The sequence below is a fragment of the Sphaeramia orbicularis genome, chromosome 17, assembly GCF_902148855.1.
Source record: "Sphaeramia orbicularis chromosome 17, fSphaOr1.1, whole genome shotgun sequence".
NCBI lineage: Eukaryota > Metazoa > Chordata > Actinopteri > Kurtiformes > Apogonidae > Sphaeramia > Sphaeramia orbicularis.
The window spans coordinates 32,031,880-32,059,734 of NC_043973.1; the positions used below are offsets into that span (position 1 = coordinate 32,031,880).

At 36.1% G+C, this 27,855-nt stretch overlaps 2 protein-coding genes across 4 annotated transcripts in view; one reads left to right on the forward strand and one right to left on the reverse strand.

Annotated features, from left to right (window-relative positions):
* prkci (protein kinase C, iota) overlaps positions 1-13,796 on the reverse strand; it is a 36,268-nt gene extending 22,472 nt beyond the window's left edge. Inside the window, exons 1-2 of the mRNA XM_030161261.1 lie at positions 13,474-13,796; positions 3,498-3,619 (exon numbers count right to left, since the gene is read on the reverse strand). Coding sequence (XP_030017121.1) covers positions 3,498-3,619; positions 13,474-13,556 — 205 coding nt within the window. The 5' untranslated portion in view covers positions 13,557-13,796. The remainder of the gene's footprint in view (positions 1-3,497; positions 3,620-13,473) is intronic.
* A 2,889-nt stretch (positions 13,797-16,685) lies between these two features.
* Positions 16,686-27,855, forward strand: part of phc3 (polyhomeotic homolog 3 (Drosophila)) — a 28,431-nt gene continuing 17,261 nt past the window's right edge. The window contains exons 1-7 of one of the 3 annotated variants that reach the window (XM_030161461.1): positions 16,686-16,856; positions 19,302-19,510; positions 21,408-21,563; positions 21,667-21,744; positions 23,604-23,765; positions 23,889-23,978; positions 24,959-25,181. In XM_030161461.1, coding sequence (XP_030017321.1) covers positions 16,811-16,856; positions 19,302-19,510; positions 21,408-21,563; positions 21,667-21,744; positions 23,604-23,765; positions 23,889-23,978; positions 24,959-25,181 — 964 coding nt within the window. In that variant the 5' untranslated portion in view covers positions 16,686-16,810. The remainder of the gene's footprint in view (positions 16,857-19,301; positions 19,511-21,407; positions 21,564-21,666; positions 21,745-23,603; positions 23,766-23,888; positions 23,979-24,958; positions 25,182-27,855) is intronic. The other 2 variants (XM_030161463.1, XM_030161462.1) reach the window with 2 other exon arrangements.

Here is a 27,855-nt window from a genome sequence, read left to right on the forward strand (position 1 = left end):
CCAGGTAAACCTGCATTAAATATTCATGATTGTTTTTAACTGCAGAGCACTTGGACAGCACAGTGAACAGATGAGAGGTGACACATTACACACATCTGTTTGAATGTAACTGAATATTACAAATGAGCTTCTGTTTGGCTGTAATACATGTTTCTCTCTGCTTGCATCAGCCATGACATCTGATGCAGATTGCATCTTGTAGTTATGACAAATACATCTCACAATAAAAAAAATACAGTAATCTCCCTCTCATCTGTTGCATCCCACATGTGAAAAAGTTGCTAAATTGTTTGACATTTGTTAAAAGTGACTCCAGAAAGCAGCCAATGTGTTTAAGGACAAACAACAAATGAGAAGGAATTAAGAGCTTATGGATATTTCCTGTTCTCAGCAACATGTTGTGTGTGTAAAAGGCGAGTCATTCAATAGAGCAACATGACATTTACAACAATGTTTGTCAAACTACTGTCAGTGTGATATGCCTGAACTTTAAGGCAAAAAAAACAAATTAAAAAAGTGTGTGGGTGTAAGTGAGAGTATATGTGATAACTACAGGCAAGCTTTCATTTAAATTTTGTAAAGAGCCATTTCCACTGTGATAGGAGTCAATAATTTAAATACCACTCAGGTACAGATCCAATTAGTTCCCTCTCATTAACAGAAAGAGCTGTGTGTCAGTGTGACACAGAGAGGCAGACATTGATTCTATTAGTGGCACTCTTCCTGACTGGTCACAACAGTAACCACTGGTAATATAAATAGGCTCAGAACAGAAACTATGACACACAGTGCATGTTTTAAGTAATACAAACTGATATAGAAGCAGTGGGTGGACTGCGGCAGACACCTCATCAGTGATAACATACGATACTGATGTTGCGTGGTTTAACTTAAGAACAGTTTTGTTTTCGGGAAGTGACATTACATTTGCGACGGCGTAACCTTTTACACATTTTACACAACATATATACTATAGTATATACAGTGCATGAAAATGTATTCATCACCAAGTTTCCCCACATGTTTTTCCATTACCACCTAAACTTCAGTCGATAAGGTTTTTTCCCTAGGTCTGATTGATTTCAAGAAAGGCAGTAAATTCCTAAACATAGCATTTTGGATCTCAGTTCTCCAACGCTGCAATATTTAAGACTACAGAAAAACTAACAGAAAAATAGTCATATAATAGTAAGGATGTAATCATTCGCAACTTGACTGAGATCTCTATTTTTGAGCAAAGCTTCAACTCATTCCTTATTATGTTAGAAGGTGTGTGGACAATTATGCTTAAAGAACACTATGAAGTTTTACTGACTTCTGAAATCATCTTAACATACATTCAACAAGTCACCAAATATAATGCTAAATGCTAAATTTTAAATTAGTACGAAAATAGCAATAAACAAGTTAACTAAACATGGTTCGTTTAAGACATGTTGCACATTGGCCTTGATTTAACAGCCACTACATTCCTAGAAAACGTTTAAGTCAATATTTGTCTATCATTAAAAACAATTTTGATAAGGATAAAGATTTTTCTTACGAGTGTTACGAGAGCTGCACAAATAATCTGATCTCAATTCCGATCTAAATGTCAGCTTGTGTTATTATATAATTACAAAGGGCTGCAGTTTAATGAAGTAATAACATGAATATGACAGTTTGTTCCTTGTCTGTGCTGTCTGCTTATTGTCTACAGGGAGGTAGCCTATGTCAAACACACAAAATTAAAGTTGGTAGATTTTAAGCATTTTGTTTTTAAACCTAGCTTCAGTTTACATGTTTGGGTTGAAAAAACACAATGACGACAAAATGATCAGTAATCTTTCCTTACCCAACCAAACAGATTCACAATATTCAGGAATTGTTTATCATAATTGTAGTATTATCTACAATAATGGCACTATGATTTTTCACAAAATCTAGCAACCATAATTACAACGGAAATAAATATTACATAATTAAAAAGTCTTTTTGTGCTCTTTGGTAAAATATGTAAAGTTTAAAAACCATCACATGTATTATTGCTTGTAAAAACAACCCTATAATACATACACTGCTAGCTGAGACGATAATCTTAAAAATGGCAAACATTCGGGTACAATCTGTTTCAGTGAATACTCCATGTTTGACATTTGATCTAAAATGTTGAACTCGTCAACTGAGCTGAGGATCTTCTCTGACTGTCCTTGAGTAGCGTGTGGCCCCTTAAAATGCAATCCGCATCCCCATCAAGAAAGACGCTATGGCTGATGCAAGCGGAGAAGAACAAGGCCATCAGTCCGCTTCAGTCTTGTCAGAATAGCACAAAGCAGAACAAGGACATGGACTGTGGCAGTTACTGATGTTAACAGGGGGCTTACTTGGTATCGAGGCAGTTCAGATGCTTGCCTGAGACGCTGCTAAATTTGAGAAACCTTAAACTTAACATTTACTTGATTCTCATGTGATTATTGGAGAATATGTTAAAAATGGTCTACTCTGACATTGTGTTTAGAAACTGCAGTAACAAAATCCATTGTTAATTAAATATTAAGTTAGTTGACTTAATGGTTTCTGTCCAATTACTATCTAAAAAAAAATAAATAGTGTTGTTTTCAGTTCTGCTAGCACAGTCATGGCAGTTTTCAACCATCCTAACACATACTTCAACACTTCTTGGTATTTATGATAGGCAAATATCTTTAACTGCCTATGTGTTAAAACTGACAATGGGAACCAGACGTCATTTGACAAGCAACTGGTTATTTCAGCCCACTTGTAATTACAATCATATTCAAGTTTCAGTAAAGATGATCAAAAGTTTTCCTTTAGATCAGTAACTATGTTTGACATACAGTATATATAATAAGCTAATCACGTGAAACCAGGTGACATGTGACCTGAACGTCTGAACCTTGGCTACAATCAGTATTCATTAATAGCACACGTATGTGGTTTCCATGGATGGTGCTGAAGTCGAGACAGCTTCCAATTAACACAGTACTTCATTACGACCATCAGGAGCTTTTATCCTCAAACAAGCTAATGACTCCACTGATGGTATGTGGGTGGCTACTAGTGGCAGAAGATCCGAGTCTAATGAGTTTGGGCAGCATGACCTTATCTTGAGCAGAGTGATCTGACAGCTCCATCTTTCCTATGACACTATTACTGCTGCCTGACTAACTGGCTGACAACAACAAATTGAGGGGAGGGCTGTACACTTATCTTCACTGATAAGAAAAGACTTACAATGTGCAAGAACATGTGTACATATTAACACATGGCACCAACTTAAAGCACTTAAAGTCAGCCAGTGACTCAGTTATAGTGTATGTTTATTTATTCTAGAATATAGTTTGGCATGTAACTCTTAATCTAATCTTTTTAATGAAAAAGATTAGATATGGGGAGTTTAAACAAATATAAGTGTCTGCAGCTGTGACCCATGTCTCTAACTTAAGTGAAGCTGATAGTGAAGAACAGGGACGTAAAGTGGAGCAAAGGTGAGGCACCTTCTTCATCGATCCACTTCATAGTGAAGAGCTGGTCATTGTCCATAGAGCACATGTCTCTCACCTCCCCGTACAGACCCTCATATGAAATGGACGGCTCAAAATGGGTGATCATGATGTCCCTGTGGAGGAGATAAAGACACAGAACGTTACATTTACATCTTATTGTCACATAGTAGAATAGGGTCAATGCATAAATTGCAAATACAGTATATCTGCCACAGCACACTACAACTCTGTTCAATAAACAAATGTCATCAAACACATAGAAACATTTAAAATATTAAAGGTAGGGTAGGAGTTTTTTTCCTGGAGCATTTTTTTTTTTTACTACATTGCTTAAAATCCCCTTCACACCCCAGTTGCAACCAATTAATTAAATGCTCTAATACAAAAATTAAAACAATTAGTCACCTGTGGAACAGACGGGACTAAAAAAACACCATCCAATCATTTTAACCGGCTCATTGAAATGATTGAACGGTGATATGTCTATCAAACTCAACTGATATTTGTCACTTCGGGCAGACAATTCTAACCATGCTAACATTTGTGGAATGGTGAACGACAGACTGACTGAGGTTAGCAACACTGCGATGCTCTGGGTATTTCCGATGTGCAAGTTATACATCACACTATACGCTGCGCTGCATCACCTCCCCTTTGATTCCAGAACCCAAGCCCGCTGTGGAAAAGTCCGGCCCGTCTCATCTCGGTTTATGCCTTTGGTAAGGCTGTGGAAATTGGCTGATGGTGGAAAAAAGATAGGATCACCATCTCACCTTTTTTCCGGGATCTCTGTATTAAAGTGGCTACTGATTTTAAGCAAAAGAGAATGTGGACATCATGCTAATTCATGCTGCATTTTTGTAAGTTTAGGTCCCTAGCAGATATAATACAGATTTTGGGGGTCCTGAACTAAGAAAGAAAAGAAAAAAACTTTGAGAACCTCTGATTTATTTGAGATATATAGATATATATAGATATATATATAAATATATTTTTAGTTAAAATAAATGCTCCACAGTCAGAACACAGGATAAGTCTACTTCACCAACAGAGGTGATGCTTACAAATGTGTTAAATGTTCAGCGGTTTTGTGTCTCATGTGTTATAATTTTTTTTAAAAATAGCTAGATTTAAACATATGTTTTAACTGACCTACAGAACAAACCTAAAAAATATTCCATTTAAGATTTAAATAAAATTCGAATTCTCAGAATTGTGAGCTGGAGAGGGGGACTTCTTGGTATTTTTGTTGGACTAATCAATACACAGGCCATCCATTTAAGCACGTCATCACCAGTATGCATCAAATACATTAAGCCCCTTCCCTGATGCACTCAAAATAAAAAAAAGACTTGTTAACAGCAGACTTCTCATAAGGAGGAAAAAGAGGTGAGACAGCGTCCTTTTCCCAAACACTGCTGTGTGTGAGTCACAGTCTCGCAGTCTGTCACATTGTATGTGCATTCATCTGTACTGCACGACTGTGGGTGTGAGAAAGACGACAAACACATAACGAGAAAAGAGTGAAGGAGGCAGGGAGATGGAGTGAGCACCACGATAACAGAATGAGTCACAGGCCAAAGTGTTTGTAGTTGTTTTGTGCTGCTGTGGTTGAGACTCATCGTCCACCAATGAACTACATCCTAGATCCTAGAAAGCAGTCAAAAATATTTCAGTTACAGCTCTTAACCAAGAAACACAAGTTCAACCTCCCCGGTCGCTCTCTTTGAAACCAAAACTGTTCTGTTCATTTCAACAGTCAGGAGTCAGAGCGCATCTTTAGCTGAGGATGAGATTATCTATCCTTCATCGTGTTATGACGACGTCAGGATTGATGTCACTCTCTCTAAGCTCATTGTCCACTCAGTGGTGTTTACAACCCAAAGATGGGGGATGGAGATGGATGCATCTCAGCTTTTACAGGCCTACAGGCGACAGGGGTCTGTGCTACGGCGCCTGGATATGTGCGGTTAAAATGGGAGAGTGGAGTGAATGGACGAAATGAAGGAGAAAAGCGCAAACATATGGGCGAAAGCAGGGAAGAAAACAGGGATGAAGGTGTAAAAGCTGTCCTTCTGGGAAAGAGGCGACTCACAAGGACAAGACCTTTTACACACTTTAATGCTGTTGTCAAAAATGGACACTGTTTTTCATCAGCTTGAGAGCTTTATAGCACAATAATAAAATACAACAAGACGAGTAAACAATTCACACACACACTAGTTTGAAGGACATCGAGGCCAAGGGCAGAGTACAATGTCCAAGATCAACAAAGGGTCAATCCCTGCCAAATGCACACAAATGTAAGCTAAGATTTATTTGCTAATATACAAGCTTGCCGTTAAAGTTTAGCATCAAGTTATTGAGGCTAATGAAAGGGCACCTCCTGCACAAGGAAGTATTAACCCCCCTAGAACATGAGCTGATTTTTTTTTTCTCCAAAGGACTGACTGAAAGTAAACAAAGTGCCACAGATTGTCCAACGGAAAATTAAACTACTGAGAGCTTCACTAAAGACTGTTTGCAGCTCAGATCCTTGTTTAAGAAAATATGAACTTTGTTACAAAACGTAGACTTTTTTTTTTTTTTTTTTACATAAAACAATCCACTTAAATACAATATCTTGCCAACTGTCTTATACAGACCACTGTACAGATTACTGATGAAATATATTTCATTATGTTAGAAATATGGAAAGTCTCGTTCAGCTTCAGAAGGTTGTGTGACAGTATGTAGCTAACTTTTGTGGCAGATTCTTGGACGGTCGACTGCTTTGCAAAAATTATTCTGTGCGGCAATTAAGTTGGAAGACAATGTGGGTTTTTTGCTTCTTTTTCCTGCAAGTTTATGGTATAGCTGGCACGCTTGGTTGAAAAATGTCTGTTGATGTAACGTTTTTTTTGGGAGGGTTGCTTTATTGACCTTTGATGATGTTACGGGTTGGATTGGGATGTGTGCTGTATTTTAACTATGTATGGCTTGGACTGAACATCGCATATTAAAATTAAATAAAGCACTAAGGGAAAGAAAGAACTGATGCAAAGCGCACACAATGATACATACTCCTCCTCTTGCCTCTATTTTCTCATCTCTCTTCCTCCATCCTGCTGGTGTTAATCATTGCCTGTGGGTGGGTGGGGGTGGGGGGGGTCTGTTTGGCACCTACACTCCTACAGTCTGATTTGATCAGCATGGCAGCTCTACTTCCTCCTTAAGCCCTACTGGTCACAATAGGAGAGATAGAGAACAAAAACACACACTACACTACAGTCCCCACACAGTGATTGGATCCAGACACCGTATAAATGGCAGTAGGTGACTTTAACTGTGTCCTGTGTAACTGGACCTGAGCTGTGGTTGTTCCTTAAACAGTGTAGGTCTATGCTGTAGTTAAAATTTAGCTACATGTCATGTAACACAAACAACATCCTCTGTGACTCAGACTCAGATAACAACTGACTACAGCAGGAAATGGGAAACTACCAGACTATAATGTAAAATAAAATAAATAAGGAAGCAGACTGTTGGTAAAACTGAACTGAACTTAAAATATTAATGTCACGATAGCAGGCAAGGAATTCAGTGTTCTGGAATTAAGTGAAATTAGTCAATTAGCACCATTAGTCAGGATGATGATATTTTAATTGACGATTAAATATAAAACTAGCTACAATTAATATTTCAAATGTGTTTTTGTGTTCATTTTACACCACTATAATAATAGAACAGGTACACACCTTATAGAAATGAGCCAATACATAAGTTAAACATATGAAAGTTAGCTATTACTAATAATATATAAATTAATTGCTAACAAATTCAACAAATGCTCATTAAAAAAAAGAGAATGCCAGATGACACGCTTAAAGGTCAAAAATCTGGCAGTTATGGGAGTACATGTCTATCAGTCGCTTACAATTATTTTGGTCTTGTGTAAAAATGTAAACATTTTAGAAGTGGGTTATTCAAACATTTGAGGAAATTCCCTGACATCCACCAATGATGTAAACAAAAAGAGGGGCAATTACCTGTATCAAATTTTAATACTAGCATGTCAAAAAGGTCATCATGAGATCTGGAAGAGATGAGACAAGGGCTGGATTTTGGAGAGGAAATACACTTGATGGGGGAAAAAATTACCTTTCATCTGACAAAAAAGAAGAGACCTTTGAACAACGAAGAAGGAAATGGACTTCATTCAAGGACAGGTATTACTCTCCTCAAATTGACGGTAAAAACAGACTTGTAAACACAACAGACACTGTCTGTTTTCTAATTACTGCTTTAAAAATTGTTTAAGTAAAAAGCATAACAGAGGGCCGATCAAATTTCAAATAGGAAAACTACTCAGAAAGAGGCCTACTGATACCAACATGACATTTAATTTACAAATACTTTGAAACAGCTGTTTTTCTATAAGTGAATGAAAATGACTGTATCAGTTATGTAAAATGATCGCAGCCAGGTAAAATGTCATTATGTGATAACTGCTACAAGCCAAAAGTTAATACTGCTGTCTTGATATTTTCTTCCATGACATTCACTCATTTGTCTGAAGAGGAGTTAAAACATATGAACCAAAAGAAGGCACACTTCTGAGGAAGGCTACAGGTTATAGCCAAAATATGTAAAGGTAAAAAATTAACTTTTTCTATCTGTCTGACAAAAAGGAAAGGAAATCTTTATATTTTTAGTAGACAGTATGAACCTGATCAGACCAAAAGAAGGCACTGCAGGGATCCTTGGGCTGACTAAGACAGAAAGACTGTGGAGTGAGCATTCGGGCGCTCATCACCAGTGAGTAACAGGGAGGAAGTGGCATTCCACGCAAACCTGGCATTCCTCTGCTCTGCGCCGTCCTGCGTGACAGCTAAATTAAAGAAGCAGGAGGCGGAGGGGACTTGTAGCCGGTGCCTCTGGTGTCTTAATGGCCATGAGTAGGACTCAGCAGGCCCATCTTCCCAGTATGAAGCCATTCGTCACCGCTGAGCGCTCAAGCAGGAAACGGGGTCAGGGTGCCTCTCTGGACTTACAGGAGCACCTAGGACCATCCATCTCTCTGTCAATGCCGCCATGCATGGCTATGCCCCCCACAACACCTTCACACAACCGGAGCGAGCAGGCTCTCAGAACCAGACTCACGTGCTCGCACTCATTTCTGAAGCAAATATATAAATACCCACAAAGAAGCTGATGTTACCTAAATGAAACCCTGGATGCTCTAAAATAGTTCCATAAGATGTATCATAATAGAGTATCTCCATGCAGTTCTCTCAGTTACCGGCAATTAGTGGCAGTGTTTTTAGTAAGAGTTACCCGATAAGTAGCAACCGCAGAATTCAGGGGATAAAATAATATTATTGCAAAAATCCCTGAAGGCACTCCTGAGATACTGTGTTAACGGAGTAAAGCTGACCATTAACCTTTTGGATATGAACTGTCATCATGTAATACCCCTATATCATTTCATTACTTTTTTCTATTCATAATATCCATATAAATGCTTAATGTATTAATTTCGAGTCCAACTGAATATCTGTACCAAATCTGAAGAAATGCTCCTGAGATACTGCTTTCATACAAACAAACAAAGAAACATGAGGTCACAGCAACCCTGACCTTTGGACATAAAAATCTGTTTAGTTCATCCTTGAGTTCAGTGAACATTTGTGCCAAATTTTAAGACATTCGATAAAGTAGTTCCTCAAGTACCACATTTTAAAAAGTGATGGCAGCCTCAGGGAACAACAAGTTCATCTTCCAGAGATATGTGGACTCATCCAAAGGACCACAACTCAGCGCTCGCAGTCCAGTAAATTCAAGAAGAGTGAAAGAAGGTTCCACTGGTCCAAATTGGAGAATGCTATGGTCTCCAGGAAACACTGTGGTGTCACACAGCAGGAGGGCTCACTCCTTATAACACAACAGTACCAGCCAATTGAGCTCCCGCTGAGCCTGGGGACGAGGTCACTTGTAACAACAAATAGACACATGCATCCCAGCACTTGAGCTGTATTATCCTCGACACGTATGATGACGTGATGACAAACAGTACATTTCATGCATGTTAGCAGCTCCTGAAAATCAGTCACTGTCATTATGACAGGACGTGTGCATCAGGGAGAATGCGGGACTTTGTGGTTCAATGCTTAAGGGGCTTTCAGAGAAAAAGTAAATAGCAAGACTAGGAACGCTTCCCATATTTTAAACAAAGCCGAGCATAGGAGCAGCGATGCAGATAGCAGAGTCTTTGAAAAAGAGGAGCAATTCCTTACAAAAGAGGAAAATGACTGAACTGCTCTGTCGAGCCACTGTAATCCCAGTTTCCTGCCAAACAACATGCCTTACACAGGAATCCTGAAGTTACAGCTGCACAGAAAAAGCCTTGTGTTAGCATTGAAAAAATAATACGCTTAAAGGTATGACACAGTGACACAGTGGCAGTGAAATATAGAGAAGTTTTGTTTGTAGAGGACAAGCTAAAGTTCAGCCTATTAGCAGCCTATTAACACTATCTTAAGAGTCAAGGCTTACTAAAGAAGTGTAAGGACAATCATGTTAAAATAATATGCTGTGTTTCCCCTACAGTTGTATAAGGGGGCGCCCGGCCCCCTCAACGGCACCTCCTGCCTCAAGGCAGACCCAAAGCAGAGTGCATACACACAGTGCCCCCGACTCTGTGGGAGTTTTTACCGTCTAAATGCAGCCTCATTCAAGTCACCCCTGGATGACCAGTTTTGATCCTGCTTAGCTGACAGAGGCGAAATACTGGCCCTGGGAGTACAAGATTGATCTGAGTAAATAGTAAGTTGGAAAATTAATACATTAGACACAAACAGATAGAGTCAGAGAGATAACAGATAGCATGATGGATAAAATGGCTAGCTAGCCAGCTGCTAAATAATAATAATAATAATAATAATAATAATAATAATAATAATAATAAATAAATAAATACACACACACATATATATATATATATATATATATATATATATATATATATATATATATATATATATATATATATATATATATACACACACACACACACGTATATGAATGAGAGAGAGAACAGAAAAGTTTTTAAATAAATAAATAAAAAATACCAACTGAAAAGCACCTTATTAATATAATAGAATAAACAAAATTAACAATGTAGCCCCCCCAGCCACACCACATGACACCATAACCAAGCAAATCCTTTCCAGAACCCCCAAGGATGCAACTCTATGGGAAACACTGATATGTATGTTAGTACAAGGATTATCAAAGCCATGCTGTTAGATAGATAGATGTACTTCATTTATCCCAAACTGGGAAATTACAGTTAATAACATACACACACTTGCAAATACATATAAACTCCTCCTTTCATTAAATACCTAGGCTACTTATTTTATTTTTCAAAAGATTTGAAAAAATTCCATCCTTTATGTACGTCTACAACTGAAATACTTAACATGTACAGAGGTAACTATCATCGGCTGTATTTGCTTTTCTTCCCCTTTTTGTTTGTTTGTTTTGGAGGTGGCCCAAACCTAGTCTTCTCCACAGTTGGATCACTCTCAGATCATCTGCTCTATTATGTATTACACACATCATGTTTTTCTAAGGGGCAGATGTGTAATGTAGTGAGATAGCTATTATATATATATATATATATATATATATATATATATATATATATATATATATATATATATATATATATATAAAATAAAAAGCAAATAAATCAGCATTCAACTTAACTGGTAATAAACAGATAAACAATATCAAAGGAGATCACAACATTAACAATTTTTTTTTGAATCTGTGCCAACAATACAATGATACACCAATGCCACTGTACTGGTTACTCTGGTTTCCAGTTTATTTGTCAATATTTTATATTATTAGGGTAACAGTCTGTTTCTAGTCATGTAGCCAGTGCATTTACAGCCTCCTCTATTGACCTTCAGTCTGCATGAGAACAAAATGAAGACAATCCAGTGACAGGATGAGACAGCTACAGACTGACACCAGTCTGCTGATACTGGCACTGACAAAAGATATGTGAATAGAAAAAAAAAAAAAGAATGTGTCATTGAGTAGGCTGAACATCTACCAAAGACAAGAATCTTAGAAAAGGGTAGATTACAGTTTGCTAGCTTCTTTGCTGAAGTAAAGGTTATAGAGGTTGTATTCTTATGACTTTGCAATACCAGTGAGTCATAGATGATTTGTATTTTCAATTCATTTTTACACAGCATACATTCACACCACAACATGTGAACATCTGATCTATCAGATGGGGCTCTGTATATATGGGCCATCGGCTAACCTCAAATTATCACCACACAGGTTTCACCACATATGCCTTACACTTGATTTGTTTAATTTAGTGCCCAATGATAAGACCAATTGCTTTCCCTCTTTCGCATAGCTGACATTCCTCAACAGTAACTTCATGCATATTTTAGATGCTTTGGTTTTGTATGATGACACCTAACAATTGGCAAAAGTTGCAGTGTTTGCGAGGTGTGTCACACAGTCAGTGAGAGCTTCAGAGGGCCTGGCTGAGGTGACTTGCACTACACGTTTTTCAAGTCTTGGCTTAACTCCAATCACCTGCTCCATCTGACAAAGACAGCGGGACAGGGAGTGTCATGGAAACAACTCCAGTAGTTTCCATCTTCACATCCAAATGCAAAACTAAAAACATCTGAGCTACCTTTGTTGTGGAGGGGAATCACAAACTCTCATATAATAGGACACAAACTAATAGCATTGGTATATCCTTTTTCAATTCATCACTACTCAATTACCTGCAGTAATTTTACTGCATATAATGCATTACTTGTGTTATATCCAAGTTGCTGTCATTCTGAATACTGTTTTCCTGAGTAAGGGCCTGAGGTTAGGTTTCAGACTAGAAGATGAACACTTGAACGATTAGTCAAAAAGCAGAAAGTAAGTCAGCAAACAAATTGGTTATCCCAAATTTCAGAAAAGAAGCAAAAGAGGTCATGTTTGCAAGGTGCTGCTTTTGTCATTACTTGCTTTTCTCTCTAATGTACCAATAACTTAGGAGTGATGGTCAAACAAAATAAAGCAATCTGAAGACTCCTGTCGGGATTTCCACCATTATTATCTGATCCAAAAACAATAAACAAACAATACTATAGGTTTCAGGCCGAGATTGGATTAAGGTTGGGTTAAATACGTCAGAGGAAAGTTGAGATTGAGGTCAAGCATGAGTACGATGCAACATGAACAGAAATAATGTGTACTATGTAAAATACTACATTAAATAAGTAAGCACACCACAATACCAGATAAAATATCTGTTTGTTTGCAGAGTTCCAGCATGTTCAACACTTACACAGCATGTCTGAAAGTTGTTATAATAGTACAGATCTCACTAAGATGCCCTAGGTGTTGTTATTAAACAGACATCCCTAAAGGACATAAAATTAATCGGAAACGGAGAACTTTCTATGAATGCCAGTAGGAAAGGAATCTTAGCCAGTTAGTAACAGAATAGTAGGTTAGTTGTGCTAGTTATCAAACAGCTGTTGTTGTTAAATGAGCATCTTGTGGTGACAGAAACTGTTAGCAGCTCTTAGCTAGCTGAGCTATAACAGGGTCGCTCCAAAGCTTTCAAACTATGTCAGTGCTCAGGCATTTAGCAAGATCGACAACAAACTTAGACTAAATTCCCACAATCTGACAACTTCGCAACCCAGCTGACATGTCGTCAATAACACCGAGAGAAAGGCTAAAGACTGTCAAAGAGCCTGGACTGTTTCACCTGTCTAGTTGCCTTGTCAAGTTTACCTAAACCTGAGTACCCAACATTAGCAAGCCGTTAGCTGAGTTAGCTAGCGTTAGCCTACTGATTAGCCGTACTTCTCAGTCTAAACCGGCTCCTATCTGGCTTTATGACGTTACTGACTATGTGCTGTTAGAAACTGTGATTCCTTACCCTTTATAATAGGCTTTCACCCGGACTTGGTGGGAATTCTCGCCGGGGTGGGACATGGTGCTGTCCCGCAACGTCGGCATCATAAGCTCAGCCGCGGTCAGTCCGAGTCACCGATACCTTCCTTCCTTCTTTGGCTTTCAAGTTATGTACCACACCCAGAAGAATTTATTCTACAGTCTGTCGACACCCAGAGTAATCAACGAGGCGAGTGATGCCAAAAACTATTGAATTACGTTTCTTTAGTGGAACAAAAATTACATGTAAAGTAAAGAAAAACTTAAGAGGTCCGCCAAGCAACTCCCTACTGCAAAGGCCTAACGATGGACGAGTCCATTGTCGGAATGTTTGGAGTGGCGCACAACTTAGCATCATACACACATTTATATTCACCCTACACATTTATTTAACTCCTACTGTTAATGTATGCTTATTTACACTGTTTTATAATTCCAAAATGTGAATGAACTTGTTTCGTGTTTGTTAGCATAACCAAAAATATAAATCTATCTTGCCAGCATTCCGACTGTACCAACTCAAGCTTTTCATGTGGGTAAAGTGCTGCATTCACTGTTCCTCATAAAATCTCTCCAGACATACCATATGATCAAGTGCTTTGATCCCGAAACAAATACAAGGTAATAACTAGTGCAAGAACTAAGTTTAGTCAAAAATATTTGGAATTAAAAAAAAACTACTCATAAAATTGTTTAACTATATACTTCACTACAATGATAGCTTAAGTATACAATAAAGTAATCAAAAATAATATAGCCTGCAGCTTTCAGTCACTGTCATAGCTTCCCACTAAGTACATACAAGTAGAATTTTTGACATTTCCAAAAGGTATTAGTTATTTCTTCATTTCTGTGCTCATAATATTTGACGTATGATTTATTGTGGGTCAGCTATTAACTTAATATTTCCGATAGCACGTGAACACCACATGCATCCTCATCTGTCAGGATGAAACTTGTGGTTAGGTGTGGTGACCAGTCCTGGAAAAACTTGGCACAAACATGACTCCTGTGATTCAATGAGTATTTATTGGGCTATTGGCCTGTTATTTGTTACCTGCTTAAGGTCCATTTAGAGATATATGAGCCTGTCATTAACCATTAGTCAGCTCCAAAGAGGATGAGATCTGCTTTGTTAAGAGCATATAGAATTTATAGCCGATACAAAGTAAAGTATCATAATTTATGAAGTCATTTCTGTGTAATCATAATTGACTTTGCTGTTACTTGTTTGTTACCTGCTTAAGGTTCATTTAGAGATCTATGAGCCTATCATTAACCATTAGTCACTTTCAAAGAGGCTGAGACCATGTTAACATAGAACATATTGACAAACTAAAGCATCACAATTTATGAAGTTATTTCTTTGTGATCATACTTGATTTTTCTGTTTCATATCCTTATTAAAAACATAATAACAAGGTGTTTTTTTTATGTAGGCTAAATAGTCGTGGAAAAAATTATTAGACCAACCTTGTTTTCTTCAATTTCTTGTTCATGTTAACCCTTTCATGCATGAATTATGAGAACCTTAATCAAAATTTTTATTCCTCTTTAGGCATGGGGAAAAAAAAAAAAAAAGTGATTGACATTTTTTTATGAACCTATTTTTCACAGTTGCAAAAATGTCCTCTCAGCTAGACACCATGGGTTTAATTTTTGAAGCAAAGAAACATGTATTTACTGATATAAAGTATGAAAACTATGAAATAAAAATATTTTTAATGCTGCTAATCTGATGTTTTCTCACATTTAACATACTCTAATACTAGTTATTACTCACTTCATAGAGATAATATGCAAAAAGAAAAATATGCTAAAAAAAAAAAAAAAAAAAAAAAGACCTTGTAAATTACAGTCTAATAAGAATTAGCAATTGATTTACACTCAAACATGTTACTGCAGATCAGGTTAATCGAGAACAACAAAGTTACAGTAATGATATGAATGTCAGTGTATGGGATGGTCCACTGTGTTGGCTGATATGGAACTAAAACAACAAAATCCATGAATATACAAGAGAACAGCTGGAGAACAACTGTCCACTGGAGTGACCACTGTGCATGAAAGGGTTAATGCCTGGTACAACTAAAGGTACATTTGTTTGGACAAATATAATGATAACAACAAAAATAGCTCATAAGAGTTTAATCTAAGAGCTGATATCTATCCATTTTCCATGTTTTCTTGATAAAGTGTGTTAAAGTCTGGAATAGACTGAGGGAGGAGCACAAGGAATGTTCAAACATGAGACAATTCAAAAACACTTATAAGAACATGTTTTTCACAAGATATAGGGAAGAGGGTTATTAACTGTCACCATATGTTCACTGTTGTTTATGTATATATTTCCTTCCTTGACTTAGTTATTATTTGTTTATTTATTTGCCAGTTCAGCTAAGAAAGGCATTGGTAAAAGATTATATGTGTATTTGTATGTTGTGTATATGTATAAATGTATAAATGTATATATGTGTATATGGATGAATGAGTGTGTGTGAATAGATATATAAATATAGAAGAGAATTGTAAAAGGAAGAGGGACATATATTATTAATAATATTGTAGGGAGAGGGGGTGGGATTAGATAAATTGTACTTCTTCCCACCCCCTTTTCGTGCATGTAAATGGAATTATTGGGCTTTTTTTTCTGACTAAGATTGTTATGATTCTTGATATTTGCATTATTATGTATGTTTTGCAAGTGCATATATGTTAAATTTCATTGCATGTTTGGAATAAATCACTAAAATCAAATCAAATCAAATAATCACCAAAATCACTTCAGTTCTTCCATCAATATCTATGGCACTGTACTGACAAAAACTGTGCTTTTGGACATTCCATGTTTTCTTTTCTGTCTGTTTTAGTCACATGATACACACAGGAGTTAGTACTTGAATGCATCACCATTGTTTTTGATGACTTTTGATGGTCTAATCATTTTTTCCCTGACTCTTTAAGTCTGCTGTGGCTGTGTCTGTCTGTGTGCTTCAAACCCATCTCCAGTGACCTGTCTTAGAGTCAAGCGTTATATTACAATGCACAGAGACGTACTCCCTAAAATAAAGGAATGCAAAGGGATATACATGTGTTTTGAAGTCATCAGACATCCCTGGGACTGTGGGTGGACTGTGTGCAGCAGAGTCCCCAGCTGTGGAAGGTCCTCCCGCACTGCAAGCGGTGCTGTGTCAATGCTTTTTTTTTTTAAATAGCCTGCTGTATACCGACTACATTTTTTTAAATCTCCATTTTAGACAGTACATTGACGCATCATAAAGCATCATGACCGGGACAATGTGCGTGGGTACGGTCAGCTCCTGATGACCCGTGTGTCTTTCCATTCCAGGCAGGTAACGCCGACAAGAGGTGAATGATTGTGCATGCATGAAGCCTGTCTGAGCGGATGGGGAGCAGAGAGAACCGATGGGGAATGACAAACGGCCAAATGTGGTCCACATATACAATCCGAAGGTTCCTTAATTTCAGGCAGGCAGTTGAACATATGGTTAGTTTTGCGATCGTTCTGTATTTATCAAAAAAACAAAAAGAAAAAAAAAAAAAAGAAAACCGGTCTGTGTGTAAAACGGACAGAACCGGCTCTGCAGCAAAAAACAATCAATATCCGAGCTATTATAGATGTGAATCACATACACGTTTGTCCTTTTGAAATACATCATTAAAAAAAAACCTTTCAATGTGCTTTTTTTTTTTTTTTTTTTTTTTTTACATTTATTTTATTCACATATTACAGTCGCTGTTTGGTATAATAGAAAAAAACCCTCCTTTGTTTCCACACAGACGTGAGCAGCACATCCACTTTAATCATTTCCTCCACATTTAAGCGTTTATAACTGAATTTTCACCATTTAAGGTTTCCCTGAAATGATAAGCAGATGTGATCAAGAAATATTTTATGTTATGCAGTGAAATAACCAAGTCATAACAGCAGCTTTTACAATATATTATTAACCAAGCCATGCTCCAGATGGAAGAAATCAGAACGATAAAGTTGTATGTCCCAGGGGCTTACAATTTTATTTAATTTAATATTTTTATTGAAAAAAAAAAAAAAAAAGTCATGTATTTTCTTAGTAATTTTAATGTTGCACAAGGTTTTAAATGTTTTGTTTTGTTTTGTTTTTTTACAGTATAACTAATATCAAGTTTAATTTCTCGCAGGGGTGTCAAACATGCGGCCCGAGGGCCAAATGCCTCCCGCCAAAGGGTCCAGGGATGTTTTTGAAAGTGCAAGAATTCCAGTCTTGAATTGAATTAAGAAAAAAAAAAAAAAAAAAAAAAAAACAAATTTAGCTTGAATTAAGGAAAAAATCTCGAATTAAGCAAAAAAAAAAAAAAAAAAAAAAAATCTTGAATTAAGCAAAAAAAGAAAAAGTCTTTAATTAAGTAAAAAAAAATCTTCAATTATGCCAAAAAAAATCTTCAATTAAGCCAAAAAAAATTCTTCAATTAAGTACAAAAAAAAAAAAAAATCTTCAATTAAGCAAAAAAAAAAAAAAGTCTTCAATTTAGTAAAAAAAAAAATCTTAATTTTAGCAAAGAAAAATCTCAAATTTAGCAAAAAATCTTGAATTAAGCCAAAAAAAATCTTCAGTTAAGTAAAAAAAAAAAATCTTGAATTAAGCCAAAAAAGAAAATCTTCAATTAAGTAAAAAAAAAAAAAAAAAAAATCTTCAATTAAGCTAAATAAATAAATAAATAAAAATCTTCAATTAAGTACAAAAATCTTGAATTAAACCAAAAAAAAAAAAAAAAATCTAGAATTAACAACTTAAATGTTTTTTCTTTGTTTTAGTGCAAAAAATAACATTAAATTATGAAAATATTTTCATTTACAAACTATCCTGTAACACTAAATTGTGAATAACCTGAACAAATATGAACAACCTGAAATGTCTAAAGAAAATTAAGCACAATTTTAACAATTTTTCTTCCTGTTCCTCAGTGTTTAGTGTCTTTGTAGATCTGATCCATAATGCACATGGACAAATGAGAAGTTGAGGAATAATATTGTTAAAATTGCGCTAAATTTTCTTACGTTTTTTAATTTAAATTTCATTCTTTTCAGGTTTTTTTTTTTTTTTTTGGATAGTTTATAGAAGTAAGTATTTTCATAATTTAATGTTTTTTTTTACACTAAAATAAAGACAAAAATTTGGAGTTGTCATAATTAATATATTATTATGTTATTATTTCTCTGGTCCGGCCCACTGCAGATCAAATTTAGCTGAGTATGGAACTGAACTAAAATGAGTTTGACAGCCCTGATTTAGAGTAATATGGTAGTGTTTTTCTCCTATTTAGATAACATTAAAAAAAACATAATTATTCACATAAACATAATAATTCGAACTATTACATGTTCATCATGTATGTGGTTAAAAATCAGGATATGATTTTATGCTGCCCTGAAAGATGTTGAATTAATTTCTACTTTGGTTAAAAATTACAATGACAGGCCTCTTTAAAATATAGAATTAATTAAGGGAACAGTTAAAACAAGTTTGTTCCAAGACCTACATGCAAATATATATGGTTTTATTGGATAGAAGAAAGTAGTAAAAGTAGTAGTAGTGTTGAAATTATTTTTGATCATGCATTAGCAGTTTGGGTTTAAATTCACATTGCAGAAGCTGTTCATCATTGCATAACATCTATGATTCAGCTAATTGTGAGCTTTTATTATAGAGAAAACTGCTAAATCTTACAACCTCATGAGGCAGATTGAGCTAAAGTCAGAACCGTTTTATTTAAAGACCTCTTTTTAATTAAAGTCTTTCTTATCCCCACCAGTTTTCCCAGCACTGAATCTGAGTGTGACCCTGGAGATGGATCGGCAGAGCCCGGGAGAGAAGCAGGCGGAAACTAATAGGAATGTAGCCACCACCTCCACTACATCAGCTGCTGTCACCATGGCAACAACCAGCTCTAGCAACACCACGTGCACCCAGGCGCCCTCTACTTCGCTCAGCATCATTCCACCCGACAGGAAGGCAGTCCAGGTAATAGCTAGACAGCATTCAGGACCTACGTGCGCCTCCTTTCATCAGAGCCCTGGTAATAGACAGCACTGGACCTTCCGCACCTACAGACCCTCTGTGCAACTCACAGTTAGCTGCAGTTTTGCTTGATTCCTAAGGTGCACTTATTGAAACTGTGATTCACTTGATCTTCATCTTAACAGAGCAGAAATCTTCCCTTAAAAATATGCTGACATTCTTTATTGGTCTTATATAGTTTTCAGGCCCATTTTCTGAACAGTTACATAAATCTCACAGAAGGACCCACCATTAAACAAAAAGAAAACATCTGCAGCATTCACAGCTGATAGGAAATTACTATATATTTGTGAATCTTTAATACAGCTGTGTAAAACTCCTTTGTGCAAATCTTTGTTCAGTCATCTGCTCTTATCCAGTTGTAAAAGATCCCACATTCAAACACTGATGGCCAATTGTGGAAAGAAGACACGGACAATTCAGTGAATGACATAGAAAAAAAAGCAGTATAATGCATTTTTGGTGCTGCTGAAACTGTGGGAAAAGCTTTACTGGTTCCTTGTTGAAGAAAGAATGCAGTACAAGAGCTGTACCTTAATGGTGTCTTCTATAGGTTTTGGTGCAGTAGGTTATATGTCAGAAACAGGGATCACATGAGACTAAAATGAAAACATTACAAAATATCTACTTTTCATAATTTTTTCCAAAAGGCATCCTAGAGAATCATCTTTGGACAAAAGAATACAAGTCATGCTGTGATATGCTCACTTGCCATTTTTGGCAGATATTATTCTGTATTTATGATTGACAGAATATATTATGTGTGTTGTTTGATGGGAATGCTTAGGTGTTTTTTAACGTTTTGCAAGTACTGAAGCATTTTTAAACAAAATGTGTCGTTTTGGCAAGATGATCTGACTGTAGTCCTGTGTGTGAGTAGTGTGTAGTTTCTGAATGGACAATTGTGTACAAATGTGAAATACTGTAAAAAGGCAATCCTCTCTGCTGGGACCTCTACCTGCCTTGTTCAGCTGAGACAGGGGTGTCAAACTCATTTTCTTCCGGGGGCCACATTCAGCCCAATTTAGTCTGAAGTGGGCCGGACCAGTAAAAAAAATAGCATGATAGCCAATAAATAATGACAACTCCAAATTGGTTTAGTGCAAAAAAATGACATTCAGTTATGCCAATATTTACATTTACAAACTATCCAAACAAAAAGGATGTGAATAACCTGAAAAAAATTAAATTTGTTAAGAAATATAAGTACAATCTTATCAATATTCTGCCTCAATTTATCATTTATACATATGTATTATAGGCCAGATCTATAAAGGCACAAAACATTTAATAACAGGCAGAATATTGTTAAAATTGCATTTAATTTTCTTTAGACATTTCAGGTTGTTCATATTTGTTCAGGTTATTCACATTTTATTGTCAAAGGATGGTTTGTAAATGTAAACATTTTCCTAATTTAATGTTTTTCGCACTAAATCAAAGAGAAAAAATTGGTGTTGTCATAATTTATTGGTTATTAATGGTATTATTTTTTGAGTTTAATGCCCTAACTTGCACTTTGCAAATTCATCCCGCATGCCGGATTGGAACCTTTGGCGGGCCGGTTTTGGCTCCCGGGGCACATGTTTGACACCAGTGAGCTGAGACATAAAGACAGTAAATGTGGCCATGAATAGTTATAGTGAATAAGTATTGAATTAGTTTAATAGTCAATGTATAAAGTACACATGTCCTGTTTGGAGGCTCCTTTTCAGTTGATGAATTTGAGATGTAGGTAACACAGAAGTCAAGCTACTCATTCTATTAACTATAGGAGGGGGGTATTCCCAGGCTTTTGGAGGTCATCTGTGTTATCAGTGTTTTCCCTGTGGTCCAATAGGTGATCCAGCAGGCCATCCACAGGCCTCAGAGCATGGCAGCCCAATACCTGCATCAGATGTACGCAGCTCAGCAGCAGCACATCATGCTGCAGACAGCAGCCCTGCAGCAACACCAGCACACACCCCATCTGCAAAGTCTGGCCACCATACAGCAGGTCAGCTGGTGTGTGTGTGTTTGTGTGTGTGTGTGTTTATGCTGTGAGTGCATGTTAACATAATGTGTGGTAAATAATGTGATGTGTTTCCGCTGTATTTCAGGCTTCAGTCTGCCAGAGACAAACACCGTCTTCATCCAGTGGTAGTTTGGTTCAGCCTCCAGCTGGTTCCCACAACTCAGTGAGTCTTCTTCATGGTCTTCCTCTTATTTGCCTTATAGGGGACCAGATGACAACACAACCAAATATGGCTCAGAGAGAATATTTGTGTGGGACACATGGCCATTGCTGAGAGTAGACTAAAGTTTTGATATAATGTCTATCCTACTAAAAATACATTTATTCACATTTTGACACATGAAAAGAAAAATAGTTAAGGTTTAAATTAGGGCTGGGCAAGTTAACGCGTTATTACCGCGTTAACGCATTCATTAAATAACGCCGACAATTTTTTTTTATTTTTATTTTTTTTTTTAATCTCCCGTTAATGCTGTTTTATTATTGTTCTACCTTTCAAGCAAGTCTTAGTTCATTTACACATACGGACCCTTATTTTGAAACTCATGCTTTTATTTTGGCGCTCCACACGCACCAAGCGCCGTGCTCTGTGCACGTGCCGGCTGAGAGGAGAGAAGTTAGCGAACTTTCTGAGTACTGCTGAATCAAACTTTTTTTTCACTCCTGCAGTTCAACGCCTGTATGTATCAATCATTCTGTTGTTTGCTAAATAATTTCACATGCAAACGTGCCGTTAGAAACATGTTTATGACGTCATTTTGGATGTTTATTCCAATGTGTTATTAACATGGTTAAGCTAATTCGTTTATGCTAGCAGTCGCAGATGGGTTGCTAATTCTTTTTGCAGGCTCATGTTAAGTTTATGTAAATTCACTGGTTGTGTTTAGGTATAATATACCAGCATTTGAACTAACCTTTACTTATTTACTATGTGATTGTTGTATTAGCAGTCAATTTAAGTTTATAATAATTACATCTAAGCATTCTCTGTGAATATGCATGTCATTAATAGCCATAACAAATTGATTTATTTTGTCTTTATTATATTAGTTAGTTCCTTCTTATGTCCGATCTGACTACGGTAACACCGAAAGGACAAAACATACGTTAGTGACACTTATTCCGACCACTAGAGGACCCCCTTTGCTTGCTATGAACAACTGAACATCCCATATTATTGGGTTTATTAGTATTAGTACTTATTAGTGGGTTTAAGACTCCTGTCAATCACTCACAAGCGGAAATAAACTGGTGTGGACATCAACATGGAGAAAAGTAGCAGTCTTTTCCATGGACATTTTCATTTTAAATGTCTTCAGATGGTGGGGTTGAGAAGGACACAGTTGTTTATAAGCACTGCAATGTGGAATTATTTTTATTACCAGAGTACTTCAAGTCCGAAATATCACTGAAAGGCAATACATGCTGTTGATGCCGGCAACCCCCCCCCCCCCCCCAAAAAAAACAAAACAAAACAAAAACTATGCGATTAATTGTGATTAATCGCAGAAATCCACACGATTAATTGCAATTAAAAATTTTAATCGCTGCCCAGCACTAGTTTAAATATAAGCAAATAACCCTTAAATAAAAAAATATTTTCCTTTTGATACCAGAAATTACCACTGACATCACTGTACCATGTTGGTTTACATTTATGTTTAATGACTTATCAATTTTATTGCTATTTTATCAAGTTTAATGCATTTGCCAGTTAGAGTAACTAGTAATCCATAACTTTTCCCATTTTAGAAGGAGCCTCAACACTGCTCCTGGTATGACACTACTGGATGGAAACTTCCATAGACATTTTCTTTTACAGATAAATTCAAATGGAAACCTCTGTTTAATCTCATTGTACTCATGTATTCCCTTAAAATTCTGAATATATGATATTGTCTCAACATTTGTGAGACAAAGGACAGATGGAACAACTTTAAACTAACCTGAGCCTGGTTGGATCTGCAATGAACCTCAACATTCCAATTTTGACCTCCTTCATCTTGCCCCCTCTAAATCCAGATCACTTTACCAGCATCACCGGTGACAGCCCAGCTGATCGGCCGGACACAGGCAGCGTCCAACTCCACTGCTGCAGCGTCCACTATATCCCAGCAGGCCATGCTTCTGGGAAATAGACCTGCCAACTGTAATCAGGCTCAGATGTACCTTCACACTCAGATGGTTGGCACATTTCAGTGTTTATGCTTAAAATTGGACAAACTTGACTCATTTGTTCTCCTTTTTTAAACAGCATTTAGTTTTTATTTCAAACCAACCTGACTTCTCTCTCCTTTGCCCTGTTAGCTTATTTTAACTCCGGCAGCCACAGTAGCTGCAGTTCAGTCAGACCTCCCTGCTGTCACATCCTGTTCCTCTCTGACTACCTCCTCTCAGGTACCCTAACTATCAGGCTCCATTACTGTGTACCTCAGGCTATTATGTCATGTTTAAAATGCATTAAACAAGTAAAACTGAAGCATGGGATTTTGTTTTAGGTTTGTTTATAGGATTATTTATACTGAGAAGTTGCATGGTCTAGAGGAGTGGTGTCAAACTCATTTTAGTTCAGTTCCATATTCAGCTAAATTTGATCTGCAGTGGGCCAGACCAGTAAAATAATAACATAATAACCTATAAGTAATGACAACTCCAAATTTTTGTCTTTATTTTAGTGTAAAAAAAAAAAACCCCATTAAGTTATGAAAATACTTACTTTTATAAACTATCAAAAAAAAAAACAAACAAACAAAAAAAAACTTGAAAAAACTGAAATTTAAATTAAAAAACGTAAGAAAATTTAGTGCAGTTTTAACAATATTATTCCTCAACTTCTCATTTGTCTATGTGCATTATGGATCAGATCTACAAAGACACTAAACACTGAGGAACAGGCAGAAAAGAGTTCAAATTGTGCTTAATTTTCTTTAGACATTTCAGGTTGTTCATATTTGTTCAGGTTATTCACATTTTATTGTTACTGGATAGTTTTTAAATGTAAATATTTTCATAATTTAATGTTATTTTTTGCACTAAAACAAAGACAAAAATTAAGTTGTTAATTCTAGATTTTTTTTTGCTTAGTTGAAGATTTTTTTTTACTTAATTGAAGATTTATTTTTTTTTTGGCTTAATTGAAGATTTTTTTCTTAATTCAAGCTAATTTTTTTTTTTTTTTTTTTTTTTGCTTAATTCAATTCAAGACTGTTGAATTTTTGCACTTGACAAAAACATCCCAGGGGCTGAACTGGAGCCTTTGGGGGGCCGCATTTTGCCCCCGGGCCACATGTTTGACACCCCTGGTCTAAATGATCTTCATTAAAGTTGTCTTTGGTAACATTACACCATAAATTAATGAATATTTTTGGATGTATCAGATGCAGAATTTGGCTCTTCGTGCCCATTTGCCTGGAGCTCTGGGTACAGCCCACAGTGTCATCTTAAAACCATCTGGCCATTCCCACACCCTGGCTCCAGCTGCATCTCTGTCCAAGACATCGATCTGTGCCCTGAAGACCAACCAGATGACGGAAACCCCCACAGAGACCGGACAGACGGACGTACCCCGGCTGGCCTCAGGAACACAGGTTATAGCTCCAGGTGAGTCACAAATGTTTAAAGTTTGAAGCCCACATGGTTCCGGCTTTGATGTAATGTAACCTCAGGGAGTCAAACGCATGATTGCTGGTGTCAAAAGGAAAAATCATGTTCTCAGTGATACCATTTATCAGAGAATAATTGTATCCACGAATGGCTTTACATGATTTAACCCTTTCATGCATAGTGGTCACTACAGTGGACAGTTTTTCTCCAGCTGTTCTCTTATATATTCATGGATTTTGTTGTTTTAGTTTCATATCAGCCAACACAGTGGACGCTCATGCACCATCCCATACACTGACATTGAAAACATTACTGTAAATTTACTGTTCTTGATAAACCTGATCTAACATGTTTGAGTGTAGATCAAGTCCTTGGTATTGTTATTAGACTGTAATTAACAACAGAAGTTTTTTTTTTTTTTTTTTTGGCATATTATGTCCATGAAGCGAGTAATGACCAGTACACTACAAACAAAAAGTTAAGGATATTTCTCTCTTTTTTTTTTGTCGTTTTTGCCATTTATAAATAAAACTATGTCTGGTCATTAAAAAAAATGTGTTTCAATTCAATTCACACACAAAAAAGTAAAAAGCATTGTGCAAGAATCCCAACTGAAAAAAACAGCCCAAAAATTAAAAATATCCATAACTTTTTATTTGTAGTGTATGTTAAAATGTGAGAAAACATCAAATTAGCACCATTTAATGTTTTTTATTTCATAGTTTTCACACAGTATATCAGTAAACACATGTTTCATTGCTTCAAAAATTAAACACATGGTGTCCAACTTGGTGGACATTTTTGCAACTCCATGAAAAATAGCTTCATGTAAAAAAAATTAATAAATAAAAATAAATAAATAAATAAATAAATAAATAAATATATATATATATATATATATATATATATATATATATATATATATATATATATAATCGCATTGTTTTTTTGATGCCCAAAGAGGAATAAAGAAAAAAAATCTTGATTAATGTTCTCATAATTCATGCATGAAAGGGTTAAGATGATTTAGGGATGGAATTTGTCAAAAACGTCTTTTTAGTTTTTGACTTTTTTCTATTTTACTATTGCATATGCTGAAATGGAAAATATGAAATACAACGGAGAAGTAGTTATCAGAATAAAATTTTCTCATTGTATATTTCTGCCCATTTCTGAGCCAAAAAGACAGTCCTGACTGAAGATGGCACTTCAACCACTTTTCAAACAGTTTTCTATAATAGCATTTTATGATCTTATTCATTGTTTTTTTCTGGTTAGATTAAGACATGTATAATGCTATCATTCTTCCATACCTAAATTATGGTGCAGAAATATGGGGAAACAGCTACTATTCAAATATTCATCCTATCTTTTTACTTCAAGAAAAGGCAATAAGAATTATTACTAATGCAGATTTTTATGCACCAATAAACTCTATTTTTACGGAGCTTAACTTACTGAAAATACATCATTTTGTTGACCTTAATACAGTGGTAGTGTTGCGTAAGGCACACAATAGTCTTCTCCCTCCTTACATCCAGGAGATGTTTGAATGTAGGAAAAGTCAGTACAGCCTCTTAAAAAACAGCTAAGGCAAAAACAAATAAAAAGAAAAGTAGATGTATTTCTGTTACAGGGGTTTGTGATATCTTTTTTGCCACATAATGCTTATGTAGAGTCACAATTAGATTCATAATATTTTTTCCATCCATAGTTGCATTAATTTTTGATTACTGATGATGGAGAATCGGACCGCTGCATCAAGTCTTTATTACATCCCAAATTAGAGTCTGGACTTTATGGAGGCTAACCCATGTGTGAAAATGATGTCTCATTCTCCCTGAAACATTCTGTCACAGGCCTGATGATCCTGATCAGTCCTGGCAGTGTCCAATCTTTTAGACATTAAAGACACGAGAGGCTACTTCAGTGGTTCCCAACCTTTTTTGGCTCATGACCCCATTTTAATATCGAAAATTTCTGGTGACCCCAGACATTCAAAATGGAGCCTTTTTTTTTTTTTTTTTTTTGCTAAAATGAATTTATTTTTGATCATGTAATAGTTTGCTATACTATGTTGCAAATAAACATTAATTTTAGATGACATTTAGTCTATATAATGTATATTATTATGGACAGAGGCAGTAAAGCCAGGTGTAGATTACTGCACAAAGGGAGAATTTTATTTTCCTTGGTCAGGATATGTACAGTCAGTCCAGCTGTGATTTACAAGGCTGACAATTAATACTGAACAAACATTAACACAAATAATGAATTATGAAAGAGCTGCAGCATCTGAAACTGACCACAATGAACATTTGACAGATAAACAGTACCACAGTGCTGCAGTTTCAGCTTCACAGTTTGTCATGTCTTTCACCATGTATTTTTTGTTAGTAATTTTTTTGTTAGTAATTTTTTTTTTTTTTTAATTTTTATCAATTACTAGAAATTTCAGGTGGCCCCATTTGAACTCCAGGTGACCCCATGTGGGGTCCCGACCCCAAGGTTGAAAAACACTGGGCTACTTACTACAGTTAGAGTCCAATAATCTGTTCCAGCTGAAACATTGTTAACCACTGCAGTACTTACCCATGGAAGGATTGGAACTATTTTAATTAAAGCCAGTGAATGTCTCCTGCAATCAAAACCAAAGGTGGTGCAGTGAAAT